We start from the raw sequence: 18,052 nt of genomic DNA on the forward strand, positions 1-18,052 counted from the left end.
TGTTCGGCGGAAATCTTGTCAGCTAAAACATGAGAAGTGCAAAACGGTCCCAGCGCTAGCGAGGACTTCCGACGTGTGACGAAGCTTCCCGCTTGCGTTTGGTGCGAGAGAACGCAGGCGCCGCGTGTTCGTGTACTGCAGCTCGCAAGTGGTTTGGCCGAAAAAAAAAATATATGGCAGGCAGAAATTGGCACGCATGCTGACGGCGCAGCTGTTCTTTGCGTTGTGTGACGGTTATTTGGACTATAGAGCAAATGCAGGCGATATCGGTAAGCGTACTCACGGGAAGTCAAACGCCTGTTTTCTCTCTTAGCAAGCGGACACCACGTGACGATGGCAGAACGTGGTGCACGTGAGGTTTGCTCGAACGCGGCACCTTCGTCGTCGTCTTCGCCTACAAATATATGCGCTCGAAAAAAAAAATGAGCCAGTTCCACGCTTGTGAAATCTGATGAAACAGCGCAGCTCTGCAATCGTGGGTATAGCGTATAGTGGGTATGACGCTCGCCTTCGGACCGTGAGTACTCGGGTTCAAATCGAGGCTGTCTCTTTCTTGCTCTCTATCTGTGTTTCTCTTTCTTTCATTCTCTATTTCTCTCTCTATGTATGCGTATCTATATTTCTCTATCTCGTTCTCATTTTCTCTTTCTCTCGCCCATAGCAAGTTGTGTTACGATCGTTGGTACAACGCAATTATATGGCTCCCATAAATGCATGTTCTGCAAGCAATTTTCGCATAAAACTACTAATAACTGCATGCAATAGAGAGAAAAAAAGAGTGGGTGTATAGCTTAGGGCTTATGACGCTCGCCTTCAGGACAAGGGTACTCGAGTTTGAATCCCGCCTCGCCAAAGACGTTTATTTTGTTTCTCTCGCTCTCTGTCCGTCTCTTTCTTTCTCTCTCTGCACCCCCACTCCTCACTTAACACACTCTCCACTTCGCTCGAAACTGCTAACACCATCGCTCCGTAAGGATCAACCTCGACCTTAAAAAGCTTCGCTGTTAAAAAGTTTACTCCCTCTGGAACTTTTGTCCCCCGACATTAAATCAGCCATCAACGTGGCATACACTTAAATTATGTAACACCGTGTGCTCGCCATTCTCTATTAAATACGCTACGTCACGTTTATACGCGCATGCCACTAGTTACGTCTGAGTACCGCGAGCACAGCGCTAAAAAGTTAAGTACACGCAAGACTATGAGTATTGTTGGGGGACAGGACAAGCCTCAACGGGTGCAACTTTTGCTTAGAATGTTTTCTTCCTACATTTACAACACCTCATATAGATAGCAATCCAGTTATTGATTATTAATTGCTACATTTCTTTCTACCATAAACGCAGACAAACTGCATCATTCGTTGCTCTTAACTTTCGGAATGTTGCACAATTTTTGGTTGAACAATACTCGCCGCAGTAGCTCAGTGGCTATGGCGTTGAGCTGCTGAGCTCCAGGTCGCGGTTTCTAACCCGGCCACTGTCAACTCATTAAGATTCGGAAAAAAATGCAGAAAAGCTCGTGCACCGTGCCAGTGAGGGCACAAAGTTGACATCACTCAATCTATCCAGAAGACTATGAGCCATGATGAGCACAGTGTGACGTGGTATGGGCTCGCCAAGACAATGCGGAAATAGAGAAAAGATAGGAGAACCTAACGATTGAGGCGGTGGGAGGAAATTCTGCCCAGCGTATACACCCGAAAATTAAGCGGAGCTGACCGAAAGGGCAAGAGCGACTTCCATGATCCAACGGACCCCTGGAGTAGCGGGGTCGCGCGACGGCTAATTTTTAAGTGTTGATTTTTTAAGTCCAGTACTGAACGTTTTCTCAATCATTAATCCGGCACCCCCACTATATGGCGCGCGTCAAAATTAAATCGTGGTTTTTCGTGTAAAGCTCGAGAGATTTATTATGTTAAATAATATTGTGTGAAGCAATCTGCATGGTTACCAGCATTTATAAAACAGCTACACTGGTTTCTGAGAGAGCACCATTTGTAATTATTTCCCAAAAGTTCTGTTTGGGTTCTCACTATTATTCGCGTCTAATATATATGCATTTTTGCCAGCATTGCTTTTGATCTGAAAGTGTAGCTGCTTTCTTGTGAAACACTTGTAACAGTTTTCAAATAATCATTTTGTTGAGAGAATAAATTTAAAGTGTTTTTCAGTGTGTGTGAACGTGTTTTTCTGTCCGCGTGTCTGACGTTGCTTTTCTAGTTTGTTTTAAACTGATGAAATGCGCTTACTTCGATTTCGATGTCCGTTTTGCATCAAAACGTGGCCAGTACACCTGCTAGATGCACGTCATATTAAAAAAAATAGAAAATAACAATTTGAGCTCTCTTGCTTTCAAATTCTTTATGCGAATTCTTTCAACGAAGCTACTGCGCCTTTTAACTCACTTGCAATAGTGCTTGATTTTGTCTAATTGCTGAATAATTCAATATTGTTTCTTTGGTTCTTTCACTTTTTTTTTAATATCCTCACTTCAGTGCTATTCCTAAATTGTAATTTTTGTGGTGTCTTGACAGCCACAGACGAGTGCCTCACGGCCAAACTTGCACATTCGCAATTTGTTTTTATTTGAAAGCTTGCCCTGTGGAATAAAACGCGTGAAGCAAGCAAATTATATCTACATTTAAAATTCTTTATATTTCTCAAAATTACGTTTATATACCTCATGTACCTTTTCCAAATTTCGTGCACGCTATGACGCGAGCGCCTACGCTATACAGACACCTCAAGTTTCCTGTTAGACACATTCAAAGTGGATGAAGTCTCCCTATATACGTATAAAGAATTGGGCGACCCATGCTGGGCACTCTTCCTGAACCACGTCGTCCCTAGTCGACGCAAATTTCAAGTTTGTTAGGAGTCTTGTTACGGAAGCATGGTCCTGTATGACAAAAATAGATCTCTCTATCTGTATTATGCGAGGCGTTCCAGTGAAAAAACATCTTTAAGCGCGATTCAACGACGAAGTGACAACAACGAACTTGTGACACACTAGATGTATAGCACACTATAGATGTAATCACGGGCCCAGTTCACCAGCTTTTCCTTCGTAATTGTTCTTTGTATTTGGCCGCAAGAGCTGGCAATTAGCTCTTACAAACAATTCTAAGGCAAGATCTTTTTTTTTTTTAATACAGGCTCAGAAGGCCTGAAAATGATAAATTTTAGCAAGAATCCGAGAAGAGTCAGATATACAGATAATGCAAAGTGCGCTAATAAAAAAGCAGCTACACATAAAAAAAAAAAAAAAAACACCACGCCTTTCGTTATACTATACGTATGCCCGCGGTCGAAGACGCCGTCGTCGCTTGGCGTCGAGCTGGCTTATAACTTTGCCAGCTCGGCCCGGCTGTTCGCTACGCATCTGTAGGACCTGGCCCCGAGGGGTCAGATTTCGGGGCTGATTCGGCCGTCATGCTCTGGCAAAAGTTGCGCGGTTTGTGACCCGGTAGCGTTTCTTGAGCCGCGGCATCTGTGATATACACCGAATTCGCGGATGCACCTTCAGCCGTTGCAACCTTTTGGGCCCGTGTATCTTGATCCATCGTTGGCTGAGTCCGTGCAACTTGTGTGGGCGTCGACGACGGCGAGGCCGGAGCTTCGGGTACCTTATCTTCAGAAAGCGGTGCCATGGCCGGCTTTGTCTCGACTTGCGCATCTTGATTTGACTTCGTTCGGGTAGGTGGTCTAGATGACGGCGCTTCCGGTGTTGTCGTTTTATCCGGAGGAGATTCGGGGGCCGCGGCCACTGTCGTTTCGACAGTCGCACCCTGGACTATCGCTGGTTGATCCACCGTCAGCTCGGGCTGACTTCCGGAGTAGTAAGGCACGTACACGATTCCACCGGAAGAAAAACACTGCGGTTGCGTGGAAGGAGCTGGTTGCTGCTGTCCTGGCAGGTGAGGTTGTTGAACGGATACGTAGTACGGCTCTCCCGGTGCTTGGGGCATCCCTGACCAAGCAGGCGTGGTACTGGGAACGGTCGTCGAGCCCGGAGTCGCCGTTTGGAATGCACCCAACGGTGGAGCCGTAAACGCTGGTCCGGTAGGCATGACAGGGACACCGAATTGGTTTCCCTGTTCGAACCTGTATGCGACCGGTGCTGAATTGGCGAACAGACCGGGCCGCGTACCGCTAGTCCGTGCCTGCTCCTTGGCCACCACGTGATCGTAGTTCTCGTAGATCTGGTAGAAAGCGTAGAGGATACCGCCCTGGAATCGAGCAATGCAGCCAACGTTCCAAAACGTTTGATTGCAGTACAGGTATATACACGAATGTCCGCAAAGGTTTGGAAAGAATTATTGTACACCGATCCGAAAGCTCCGCTTGCTTATGGGAAACCAAGGTGCCGGCTCCGACTGAATACAGTAAGTGCTTTCCGTGCCCAAACACATAAAGACTCCCCAATTCCAACTCTTGCGTCCTTGCTGATGCTAGCACACATTCGAGCGAAGCTAAACCGTTTCAAAGAGTTAGAAACCGCAAGGCCGCCCACTTGATAGTTTCCTGCGTATACATAATGCGTACATGGTGCTTTCCGCTCTAACTACTGTGTTGCTCCATGTTGAGGGATGCACACGGCTGCTAGGCACGAACGCTGGCGTTTATGCGTGCAATCAACGCTCATGCCAGCAGCCGAAGGCAGAGCATGAAGGCCCTGCATGAATCCGCTGCAACGTCAACTGAGCGGAGCGCGATGGTGCGCGTCCACTTGGCTTCCTCGCTTTTGCAGCCAAACACTGCGTGTGTCTGGAGAACTTCTGACTCTGCACTCGCAGGACGCACATGCGCGTTGCAGCAATGTCAGCACGACGACGGCGGCGGCGGCGGCGCCAACGGTAATGGTGTGACCATCCGACCATCCGGATAAATACAAATAAATTCTACAACACGTCTCAGAAGCAGTGGTGTGGTAAAGTAGACTGCATAATCACGAGCTCCGACTACTTCAGCACGCCACGAGTGATGTTTTCCAGGCCGTTCCACGCGACGCGTTCCCGGCAGTTCGAGCGTAGCACCGACACGTGTCCTCCACGATAGTCAGCTCGCGCTGAAAATTTCGGATGCTACGATTTATTCCGCTCCGTCTGCACGCATGCTCTCAATCTGCGTAAGATCTCCAAGATAAGGTGCCCGACGTTGAACAGAAACGTTTTAGGTAAATATAACCAGGATAAAAGGTATTGCAGTCTTACCTTTACAAGAAAGACCACTGTGCTGAAGAATATAGAGGAGTAAAATATCATGGTCTGAAAAATTAGAGGAATACGGATGCGAAGAGGAAATGAAACGATAAGGAAGGCGCAGAGCACTGCTGAATTTAAGCACACCAGAGACAGCGTTGTAAAGATGTCGTAATGCACAAATGCAGAAAGCTCAAGTAATTACAAAAGCAATATACGAGAAAGCTCCCAGGATAATGCCGATCAGTTTACGACCTTCTTTCCTCACAGTATCAAACATCTTAATTTTAGAACCTACTTGAGGAAGCATACTGGAAGTCAAAATTAAATAAATAAATAAATAAATAAATAAATAAATAAATAAATAAATAAATAAATAAATAAATAAATAAATAAATAAATAAATAAATAAATAAATAAATAAATAAATAAATAATATGGCACGAGAAAGTAAGTACTTATGTCGCGGAATGTCCTTCCGCAAGGATAACCGAACCGACGTAATCATTAAACCTACAGTGTAACTCAAACATATGACGTGGTACTGACATTATACTTTCGACTATTAATATGTTGCAATAAATGAATGTCCTAGACCTCTAAACCGTAGAAAAAATACAGCGAACGTCAGAAGGCCCTAAATAATTTGTTGTAATAGCTTTTCCACAGCCAGTTGAGGTTTCGATTCCCAGGAAAATACTGTCTCCTGACGTCATGATACGTTGTGTGGTCACGTGGGAGCAGGAATTGCGACATTCACTCGGTCGTCCTCGTATGCTGCTACTCGATGTGAGTACCGATGTATGGCAGCATAGCGGACGAGCGAGCGAGCCGGAGCGAATGTCAAAACGTAGCTACGTCCTGCTACGACGTGACCACATAATGCGTCATGACGTCACAACACAGTCAAAATGGAACCTAAACTGGTTGTAGAAAACTTATTATATTGAACTAATTAAACTATTTAGGGCGCTGTGAGGCTTGGCAGAATTTATTTTCTTGGATTTAGAGGCAACATACCTTCATGTAAAGGAAAGAAAGAACTCTCGATAAAAGCATGCCATTACCCCTTTAAGCGTAAGAACGTGCAGCGCCGAGCGTTGCGGTAGTTATTTTCGTAATGAATATGCAAAGTTGTAAACTTAGTGTCTCGATTCTCTTGGTTTCGATGAGAACGTGTCGCGTATGTCGATGGCCTGTTTATGACTCGCTTTCTCGAAGTCGTGCCGTGTTCCGTTTTTTCCTATTCCTAAGACATATTTCGAACCACTCCGAATAAGATGACGAGTCACATTCAAAGCAAATTGCACGCTTGTCATCTGCGTCGCGTTTTATTCATCGCAATTATTCGCATTAACAGCTCCTGTTACATTATTTATTGCTTGTACGTTGGTTTGTTCGCGAAAGCACCGCAATAAATCAGAAAGTGAGGGCGTCCTTCGTTTCACTTACTCGAGCCGATTCTTCATCCATGCCTTGCAACTGGTCTTTTTCAAGTTTGATCTAAACAGAGCAACACAAAAATAAATTGTTAACACTAAATCCTAATTAACACACGAACCCTAATTAACACTAAAAGTCGTGGGTTCGATTCCCACTAAATATCGAGGGTGCGACTCCCACCAAAGGTCGTGGGTTCCAGTGCCTTAATTTAAATGTTAAAAAAAAATGAGAGAAAAAAAAAAGAGCTCTGGGGCTTAGCGTGCTAAAATTGCGACCTTATTATGAGGCACGTCGAATATAACGGGAACCCCGGATTCATTTCGATCACCTCAGATTCTTCAACGTGCCCTTAAACCTAAGTGCAGGAGCGTTCTTGCATTTCGCCACATTCGAAACGCTACCACCGCAGCGGGGATCGAACCCGCACCCTCAACATCAGCAGCGCAACGTCATTGCGACTATAGTCTACCGCTGCGGGTGTCGCGTAAACCATCGACAAACCATCGACGACATAGGGATGGTCAGTTTTTATTCCTACATATACAATTCTGACGTCGCGGCCATCACACCGAGTCCGTCGACGTACGACCTAGAGCCCCCCGTGAAATGGCGGCAGAGCTTCGCACTTGGTTTCATTCGTATATACGGAGTGTCCCAGCTAACGTTAACCAATGTTTAAAAATATATAGCACATTATGTCATTATGAGAGCTACACTGTTCGGTCATATACCCTTTCTACCACCAAGATAACTTGGTGTACTTATTACCTGTATAATTACAGAACCGTAATTTTGCACGTTTTTATTTTTTAAAATTATGGGTTAACTTCAGACGGGAAAGGCATTATTGCGTCATAAAACATGTCATTCAATCGCTTTGAGCGCGTTATGTCCTCTGAAACTTGTTTTCCCCGCTTTTGCGCGTTGAGCGCGACATACAAAAGGTGCCGGGTGATCACGTGACTGGCCACGCCGCGGCTCCAGAAATCACAACGATATGATAGATTAATGATAGATTACAATGATCGAGTAATGGAAATGAAATCATTAATCATTTTCATTAATCACAATGATAGATTAATGGAAATGAAAGTAAATGAGAAAAACAACTTGCCGCAGGCGGGGAACAATCCCACGTCTTTGCATTACGCGTGCGATACTCTTACCGATTGAGCTACCGCGGCGCCGTTATCCCACCCACTTTCTGGGGTATGTATGTTTTTACAAATAGAACTTACCCTGGGAGTGTTGGGCTGCCGAGCACGAGGTCGCGGGATCAAATCCCGGCCACGGCGGCCGCATTTCGATGGGGGCGAAATGCGAAAACACCCGTGTACTTAAATTTAGGTGCACGTTAAAGAACCCCAGGTGGTCCAAATTTCCGGAGTCCCCCACTACGGCGTGCCTCATAATCAGAACTGGTTTTGGCACGTAAAACCCCATAATTTTTTTTTTAACCCTGGGAGTGTTAGCCAGCGCCACCGCTCACAAATCTTTGCGGCGGATGTGGAACATTCTTTCTGCTGTAGTCGTCACGAGCACCGTGGTCACGAGTACGTACGTGATCTTTTTGGCTGAAGGCAACTGGTCAATAAACCCACACATGCTACCTGAAGGCATCAGTGTTGCCGGATTCGAGACCCTCGTTATCTAATCAACGAGAAGAAAGGGAACCGAGGAGCCAGATTTTTAATAATCATATCATAAGAAGCTAACAAACAAAGACACCTAGGACAACACAGGGGAAATTACTTGTACTTACTAATTGAATTAAAGAAATAATAAATTAATGAAAATGAATGAAAAAAATTGTAAGGCGAAGTATCGATTGCAATAGCAAATCAACAGAGAGCCATACGAAGTAAGCGTAATACTTTTACCGGCAGTATCAACCTTTAACCATTGGGTTGCTAACTAAATTAAGAAGCATAGTGTCAGCGCGCACAGCATACATGAACACATCACACTCGCTTTCAAAACGCTTACGTGAGGAAACGCGGCATCAGCAGCAAGCGAAGTGACCTTCGTGCTGTTGTCTATCGCTTCAACGCAAAGTGAGCGCTGAGAACACACAGCACGGACAAAGCTACGAGCCGCCGACGCACCTGGACTGTGCCCCCACCGCAGATCGCTCTCAAGATACGGCCGCGCGACCGCGCACAGCCGCCACATACGCAGTTGCAGCCGGAGTAAAATGCCGCCCCCGCTCCCTCCCCTCCCCCCGATGCTTCGCAACGTTGGGGGCCCCGCGCACTTCCTGTCCGCTTTCCTCCCTTTCGCGCGGGCGAGATTGAGCCGCGATCGTCGGCTTCCCTCGCAAGCTTTCACTCGCACATACAGCGTTGGGCGCGCGGCGACGGTGGTATTGCCCTTGGACTTTATGCGGAACCTCACGGCGACGACGGCGACGCCTTAACGCAGCTGGGAAACGATCCCACGTCTTCGCACTGCGCGAACGATGCTCTTACCAGTCGAGCTACCGCGGTGCCGTTTTCCTATCCACTTTCTGGGGTATTTATGTTTTACCACTAGAACTAACCCTAGGAGTGTTAGCCAGTAGTAGTAAAACTAGTAGTAACACTAGTAGTAAAATCTAGTAGTAAGACGTGGAATCGTTCCCCACCTGCGGCAAGTTGTTTTTTCATGCACTTTCATTCCCATTCCTTTATCATTTCTCTAATTAATATAATAAGTACAAGTAATTTCCCCTATGTTGTCCTTGGCATCTTTGTTTGTAGGCTTCTTATGACATGATTAATAAATATCTGGTCCATCGTTTCCCTTTCTTTTCCTTCACACACACACAACACATACATACATATATATATATATATATATATATATATATATATATATATATATAGCTGGGACATCCTATTATCTATGCACAAAACCTAAGAAAGCGTCTGCATGTTTCGACTAGTGACAAAAATATGGTATGCGCGGCAGGCTAAGGTTCACCAAAGAAATGTTCCAGCTTAGGCAAAAAGCGGCCTCTTACGTGCTTGCTGTTGAAATTACTGAGGAACAAGTCCGTGACATAGATGCCGCATGTGGACAAGGCGTTCCAGATGAGGAACAGTCGAAACTTCTCCTTTGCCTGGCTCTGCGTTTGCAATGGAACAGACGACAAAACAGAGCCGTCATACAAAGGCGCTCCTCTAAGCGGTCCTGGTATGAAGTACCATGAGGCAAACACGTTCGCCTGACAAATGAAACTGCATGGACGGCGCAGGGCTGCGGGAGGGCACCAGTGTTACGATAACAGAAGGTCCGGTTTCAACATTAATGCAACGAATGTGGAGAAAACAGCGTCAAGCCTGTGGTCTCAGCTTCGCTCTGTGCTGTCTTGTTGTGCGAGGGTTTGCGTGACAGCGAAAGAAAACACACGCTAACACGCGCACAGCTACATCTTTGCTGCTTGTTGCCGAGTTTACTTCAATGCGACACTGGTGCATCGTCTATCATGTTTACCGCATCCAGCATGTACGTGATGTTGAGGTAGAAGGCGCTTCGTCTTAATGCTCCAGTCGGAGGTAGGTTGAGTGAATGAAAGTTGCATCTAGGGAATTCAAACAAACAAGAGCTGGGGGGGGGGGGGGGGGGTAGTGAAAGCGTGACGCTTGGCGATCCCCCACGCTTGACGATCGCCCTCCTACACACACACACACACACAAGCGAAGCGTGCAAGCCAGGACCAGGCACCAACTCGCCTCGGATGCCATCGTACGAGGGCTGATGCGCTATACTATAAGTAAACTCTGAAACATGAAACATGGCATCATAATTATGCGCTAGGAAACTCAATGAGCTATATCGTCGCTTTCTTAAAAGTGCGGCTTATAATTCATTTTCGGAGGCGTCGCTCTCCGTAGATCCCAGGTCATTCGCGGCTGTTACTTCCGACACGTCAATAACAGGCTTCTTTTTTTCGGCTCAGTATTGTATTCGGGTAGATGTCGATGCTCTATTTCAGGCTGATTTTCTCATACGGTATCCTACAACAACTGTTTGAGGACATTGGCGGATGAGTGCGTTTTGGAAAGCACGTGACGCAAAATGCAATTTTCCGCCAATGTTGTCTGCAATGTCGGGAGACTCTAATGAAGAAGAAATCGGGAAACGACAGTTTGCACTGCTCACGTACCGGGTTTTTCAACGCCTGGAGCATGGTTACATCGCTGGCAAGGTTGAGGGCATATCCCAGGCCATAAGCAATGTCGAAGATGACTCCTTCCTCTGTATGAAAAGAGGAGTATCGAAGGCAGAGTAGGTGCTAGTGTAAATGGTACTACAATGTTAGACATGACCTGAATGCTGTCGAAAATAAGAGTCTGAGTCCCGCAATCACCCCACCAGGCGTATCATTTGCTATACAGCGCTACGGAACAGGGCTCGCATTCACAAAAACAGTTCTCTCGCTACAATTGTTTGAGTGCGAATTCCAGCCATTCGTGATGTCGGACACAGTTGTCAGTGAATGTCTGCGATCATCTAGTACCTAGGAAAACAAAAAAAAAATTGGATTTATGGAATCCGGCCCAACTTCACTATTGCTAAAAAGCAGCCTTTGAACAGCAATGCGGGGGAGAAAAACTAACAAACAATATCACTCGCATAAATTTCGCCCTCCTGTGAATCAGGAGGGCAAGATTTATGCGAGTGATTTTTGGAGATCAGCTGTCGGAAACGACATTTGCGAGAGATCAGCTGTCGGAAACGCAACTGGGTTTTCGCTAACGCACTGTGATCCATTCATGCTGCAACAGGAGGAACGGTATAGGGAAGACGTGACTATAGGGAAATAGTGACCGACACATTAAGGAATGAAATGAATCTGTGTGGCCAAGTTCAGGGACCACTCCACAAGTACTGCCTTTGTTGCCGGCCCTTCACGATGCACGGCTTTCCTAGAGGATAAAGAAATTCGCTCATTCGTCAGTGTTGTATCGTTAACTTCTAAAGAAAAGACTTCATCCCCGGAGCGTGAACAAGAGTGAGTATACGGCTGGTTGCACAGCGACAAAGGGGATTGAGCTTCATCCTGGCATAGTAAGTTTCTCGCACGTTATCTATAAGCATACACTTCTAGTTTTTCTGCCTCAAGGTATGTGTTCCACTGCTGCTTGGGCAAAAATAATGACCTGCTCTCTTCTGCTAATCAATAAACTAATTAGCTAATTAAGCAAGTAACGGAGTCATTTTTGAAGCCCGTCGACATCTATACTTGTTCTAGCGGCGGCGTTTAAAAAAAATTTAAGGACAAAACACTACGGTTAAGACAGCAGCTCTCACGTTTCTGTTTTTTATAGCCTGGGCCCTCCATACTGGTTGGCAATAAATCTCCGCTAAGCAAACAACAACTACATATTTCCACACACTTGAAGATATATACAGTGCTAAAGATACGTATAAGTTATCACATATGTCGTCGTAAGGACAGTAGTAGCAGTGTTGGAGGAAGCAAAGCAAGCTCGGATAGCATCGAATTGAGTGGTGTAAGACGTCAAAGTTATGTCTGGATAAACCAAAGACGTGCGGAATAGCGCGGTGCACAGATCTTGCATGGTACATTAATTACTCACTGTTGAGGCTTCTACGGGCGCCCATGAGACTTGTAAAAAAAAGAAAATGTTGCTCGCCTGCAAAGAAACAATAGAAATCTATCTATAGGCTCTTTCGAAAGCTCGTGGGCACGAATATATTAATGCGACAGCGTTAAGGGCCCCGTGTCGCAGAAAATCCGGCGTCCGTGTCGGTGAAAATCATCCCGAACCAGACCGAGGACGCAGACCCTCCGCGTGGAGCAGAGGCGCCGGTGAACTAATCGAATTTCTCAAAGCAAAATGCGTCAGAAAAATTGTAAAGTACGACGTAGCCACAACCCACAGACATGATAGCATCGGATGGCAATTTTAATATACGAGAAAACATATTTCTCTTACGAAGAAACTCAAACACAAGCCCCTTTTCCAGCGTTTCTACCACTCGTACAACGGCGCGCCGTGGTTTGCTCCTTGCAAAAATATTATCCAGATGGCGCTCGCCTCCACGGCAGCCTACAGGGACGCGTATTTCTATTTGCGCCCACGTACAGCGCTCGACCGCTGGTGCCACGCTACAGGTACCTTACGGCAGCCGCATGCGGAGGCGAAGTTGTAGAAAAATAAAGCTGCAGTTGCCAGGAAGCCTGATAAGTAGCCAGGAATTTTTGAATGCTATCGTGTTCCACTCTTAAAGGCGAAGCTTAAGCGTCCTCCAAAATTTGTAACAGTTTATTTACCTTCCTATTCAATGTGCCTGATTGACATAGTTGACAGATTTGATTCATGGCCTTTGTGAGGTTAGCCAAAGCCCGATGCTCCATGTACATTGAAATTGAATTTATGTATTTTCCATCAAGAATGGAAGGATGCCTGAACAAATATGTTAAATTCGATTCACTTTGTGAAAGTTAAGGCCAGCTGTGCAAGGCCAACAAAGCAACGAACGGGAAACCATCGACATAAAATTATGATTATCAATATCAAATATCAAATAGTATCAATCAAATACAAGACACATTCAGTGATGTGTCTCAAGCTCTGAATTAAACTGTACGTAAATATTTGAATCACTACACATTTATTTTATACCTAATGACAGCATTTAAGAATTTATGCACGTATGCTGTATACAATAATTTTAAAAAATGCACGAATTGCAAGTGTAGCAGCTCAATCATGCTGTTTACGGGTCACGCTTCCGTTAAGCAAGACGGCATTTGTGAGAGCTGTCCTCTGTCAATGTTTGTTGACAAGTTGACTTTGTGTGGACATCTTCTTTATCCAGATTGCTTCTTGGGGTTTACAGCACACACGACTATTCACCGCCCCGTTTACTACAAAACAGAGTTCGAAGGTAGCACAAAGGTAAATCTAAACAAAATATTCAGAGCCCTTCTACTACTGTGAAGATGGAAGCCAGCGAAGCTGGGACTATGGTGGGTCTGCTGTGGTGAATATTGCTATAGTGAATTTATATATTATCATTATTTATTATATTGAGCGTCTTCGGCATGTTCGTCAAAAAGCAAGGACACCGGCGTCTTGTTTTCGCCCAGCGCGATGGCCAAGTAAGTGCGTTTGCTGCGCCAAGGCCGCCCCATCCTCATAGACTAGCGTATGAGCCAGTGTCCATAGCCGCGGCACACTGCACGGCAGCGTCAGGATCCTGTGAGATCTCTCCCGCTCCTGCTCTCGGCGGCTGATACCCACATATCCAACACGGGTACGAGCTACACATGATTTGTTTTTTACCTTCCTTCTTTCTTTCTCTTTTCTTCTCTTTTCTTTCTTTCTTTCCCTTCCTTCCTTCTTTCTTTCTTGTTCCTGGCTCATACCCGCATATCTAATGTAGGTATCCGCCACACGTAATTATCGTTAATCGTGACGTAACTAACGAGCATGTGATGTTATTGATGTCATGACCCATCAGTCATGTTAGTCATGCGTTTTGACACCTGTGAAAATGTACAACTGGCCCACGCAAGTGGAGCCAAACCACCGCGCACAAGGAGCCGAAATGCTAATGATGATAGTTTTTTTCTACACGCGGACACGATCCTGGGGGAACTAGCCTTTAACAACTTCGCTGTTAAAAAATAACATTAAGCTATTTGGTTTCATGTGCCAAAACTACGATCTAATTATGAGTGTTGGCAGATCTCTTGCACCACGTTCAAGAGCACTCCCTACGATATGTGCCAGCAAGCCTTGATGTAGTTGGGGACACAAGTAGGCTAGTCTGGCGGTTCTGAGCGTCGCAGACGTTCGTTCAATGTAGCTGTGCCTGTTTGGTGTTGCCTTTCCTGTGCAGCCATGTAAGCACTTATGACGTAAATTACAGAAATATATATTTTTTTCAGGCAAATCCACTGCTACTACCACTGGACCAGTAGCTATGGATGATGACAACATGAGGCTTGCGCAGCTGGAGAATCCGGATTAATGATGACCTCCTGAGGTTAATTACCGTGCATCCATATGAGTACAAGAGCGTCCTTGTGTTTCGCCCCCATCTAACTGCTGTCGACGCGACGTGGATCGAACGCGCGACCTCGAGGATAGCAGCGCGCAAATCTTAAGAGACACTCGCTCCGCATGACACATGTCGTAAGAAACAGCACTAAAGATCGCTGTTCGGAATAAGCAATAATCGTGATGGCTAGGCAATGTTCTGATCCGTGTACTTACGGTGCAGAGGTAGAGGATAAAGTAGAGAAACCTTAGGTCCTGCATCGCGGGAGGAGAAACAGTGGCAATGAGCGCTTGCTGGCTTGTTCCTTGACGCCAAAGCTCGAGTCGTTACTTCTTCTGCCTTTGGCACGCTCAACCTGCACGCGCCACGAGAGACGGCTGTGGGTTTAAACCATTAATTTGGCGGAAAAACGTAGTGAGTAATAAGAAGCACGATGATTTGGGATTTTGATGGCGCAGGAGTCGTGCAGTAAAAAGAAGCAACTAATGGGAAATAGACATGGCTTAACACAAGAAAAAATTTGCAAAATTAACTGCTGCGATAAGAAACGTGCCACGACTCTGTCAAACCTCTCCTTCGACTCCACCTAGCAACCATGGCGATTATTTCTATTGGTATCCCCTTCGAAACGGGACGGCGACAGATAGGTCACGAAGCCCGCTTGAGTTAATGAGGTTTTACTTCAAACAGTATACAGTCCAGCATTCTGCTTATCTCTCCCACTGATATGTACTATAGTAAAGTAGAGATCAGTGATCTCTCCTTGATCTTCTCTCTCTTCACAAAAACCCCTTTATCTACTTTACTTTATCTCAGTAGTTCTTTGCTGCACTGTGGAAGCGGCAGAACTAAATCACCCGTTAGGAAAGGCGAAAGCGCCTAAAGATTTGACAATCCGCTTTGCGTCATCTGCTCAGCGTCTGCTCGCTATCCTGTTTCATGGAAGTAATCGTCACAGGTATAGATAACTTTGACGAGATAATGTAGAGATAGGCAGAATAATGGATTACGACGTAACCAGCAACTCACACAGGCTGGGCGGCTATATTCGTCGCCACTCTGACCTAAAGGAGATGCTGTTCGCGATCATCATCATCACCAGCAGCAACATCAGCATCATTGTCATCATTATGACAATTATCGTCATCATCGTCATCATTTCGGGAAATTTTCATCCTCTCAAGAGTATCACGAAGCTACCAAGGACAGGCATGCTGGTTTCTGGAAAGGAAAGTATCGCATTTGAACGAAAAAAAAAAAAAAAACATTATGCACATCCAACGCACATCTTGGAATCTTTGTGAAGCGAAGCTTTCCTGAAGGGGTGGATCAAATGCTATTAATTTGCCTATTTTAGTCCTGCATCTTTGACGTAAAGGAAACTGGCGCGCTGGCGCACCCGTACTACGCAATGGTACCCACACAGCGATAATCTAAAAGTGCAAGTTGGCGCTGGCACTATATAACTATATATAAGTATATATGATTGTATTTTAACGCTTAGAGTATCGGGCTTCTGTACTTGGGCACCGAAGTTCAATCTCATCATCGGGCACGTAATTAATTTTTTTATTAGTATGACCTATTCGAAAGAGCAACGGGAGGACTCCCTCAAGAGCAGCAATCTTCACATTCAACTCCAGGCTGTCCAGAGGGCCCACGACATCGCGACAGGACTTCGCCTCCCGGTCCCATCGTGGGCGGAGCCACCGACTTAATCTGGGAGAGCCTTGGGCTCCCCTAGATCTCAGTTCCTCAGGACTAAAATAAAGTTCTTGTGATGTTATGCCATATGAATTATTCGACAACAATGCAGCAGCGCCCAGAAGCCATGGTCAACAAATTCCCGGGAGGGTTCGCAAAGAAACCTTCACTTTAACAGTTCCCGTAGAAGGCCGAACTCTTTTTCAAATTATAAGCTTTGTTTCCGAGAAAGAAATATGGTTTTTGATTGTAGCTATATGGTACTCTCGAACTAGTGGCATTTTTTTTTTTCTGATTAGAAAACGAACTTTTGCAGCGAGACTGAGACTTGACGCGTTGTAAAGCGCTCTGCTGAAAATTTCCGCCCAATATTCCGAATAAATGTAGATAGTTCAAAATGATGACAGAAAATCATCCAAGAGAACCACTGGAGCTAACGGAATGGGATAAGCGGGTGTTCTTGGGCATATCAAGAGGGGAAGGAGAGGGGGGGCGGGGGGGGGGGGGGGCGGTGCGATGCATGGTACAGGCAAACGTAAGATTGTGTTTGGTAATAAAGGATGTTGCGGTAAATTACAATATTCTGCTAATTGCGACTGTCAATCATGACTAAACAGAACTGAGGCAGTGGCATGGTTACCGTGGATACGGATATCACATGCGCGGTCTCGTGGTCAGCTTCGCTGCGGTTTGAGCTGTGATCATGGAAATTCACACAAGCCTATTTATGATAACTGATATTAGTACTCCGAGGTAATTTTATTGGTGTCTATACTCACAGCACTGCTTCTACACTGCAATGCCTGTCTTTTGTTTTGATAAGGTTCTAGCTTCAAAATGGCTCTGAAGTGTACTAGTCCCTCTCAATTAAGTACGATTGTTGCGGATCAGCGCCTATGGTGGTGGTGAACAACTTTTATTTTGTCCTGCAGGGTTTAACGCGATCGGGCCTAGATCTGCCCCATCGACTCTAAGATTTCTTCAGTTGAACATACAGTCAGCCCGTCCTAAAGAAGACGAGTTGCGGAAATTTCTTGATAAATGTAAGTTTAAATTTTCTGCCGTTATGCTAACTGAAACTTGGTACCGCAATGACACTGATATAGTGGCATAATGACGGGTATAACGTGGCCTACATAAACAGAGAAACTAGAGGTGGTGATGTATGCATATATGTGGAAACAAGTATCAGGTATCAGTATAGTATGAAGTTAGGAAATTAGCAGGTGAAAGTTGGAATCGGCTAGCGCAAGACAGGGGTAATTGGAGATCGCAGGGAGAGGCCTTCGTTCTGCAGTGGACATAAATATAGGCTGCTGCTGCTGCTGATGATGATGATAAAACAGCGAGAACTATAGTTTTTGAGAGAGCACCGATAGTAATTCTTTTCCAAAAGTTCTGTTTCTGTTGTTACCATTACTCATGTCTAAAACATATCTTTGCCAGCGTTGCCTTTGATTTAAAAGTGCAATTGCTTTCTTGTAAACATTTGCAACAGTGTTCAAATCATCAGATATGTTGATAGATATTTAAAGTGTTTTTCAGTGTGTTTGAACGTGTTTTTCTGTAGGTGTTTCTGACGTTGCTTTTCTAGGTCAAATTTTAAACTGATCAAATGAGTTTACTTACAGTACGTGCCCCAACAAGATGTGGAACTTCCTCCTAAATAACTTTCTAAGTAAC

The 18,052-nt window shown here is 45.2% G+C and overlaps 1 protein-coding gene across 2 annotated transcripts in view; it reads right to left on the reverse strand.

The window, feature by feature from the left end:
* Window positions 1-18,052, reverse strand: part of LOC119446582 (beta-hexosaminidase subunit beta) — an 84,402-nt gene that overhangs the window by 14,689 nt on the left and 51,661 nt on the right. The window contains exons 1-5 of one of the 2 annotated variants that reach the window (XM_037711052.2): window positions 12,232-12,282; window positions 10,794-10,885; window positions 9,648-9,752; window positions 6,656-6,706; window positions 5,216-5,269 (exon numbers count right to left, since the gene is read on the reverse strand). In XM_037711052.2, the coding sequence (XP_037566980.1) occupies window positions 5,216-5,269; window positions 6,656-6,706; window positions 9,648-9,752; window positions 10,794-10,885; window positions 12,232-12,256 (327 nt within the window). In that variant the 5' untranslated portion in view covers window positions 12,257-12,282. Of the gene's footprint in view, window positions 1-5,215; window positions 5,270-6,655; window positions 6,707-9,647; window positions 9,753-10,793; window positions 10,886-12,231; window positions 12,283-18,052 lie in introns of those variants that run through there. The other variant, XM_049664229.1, reaches the window with a different exon arrangement.

The sequence above is a fragment of the Dermacentor silvarum genome, chromosome 3, assembly GCF_013339745.2.
Source record: "Dermacentor silvarum isolate Dsil-2018 chromosome 3, BIME_Dsil_1.4, whole genome shotgun sequence".
Lineage (NCBI taxonomy): Eukaryota > Metazoa > Arthropoda > Arachnida > Ixodida > Ixodidae > Dermacentor > Dermacentor silvarum.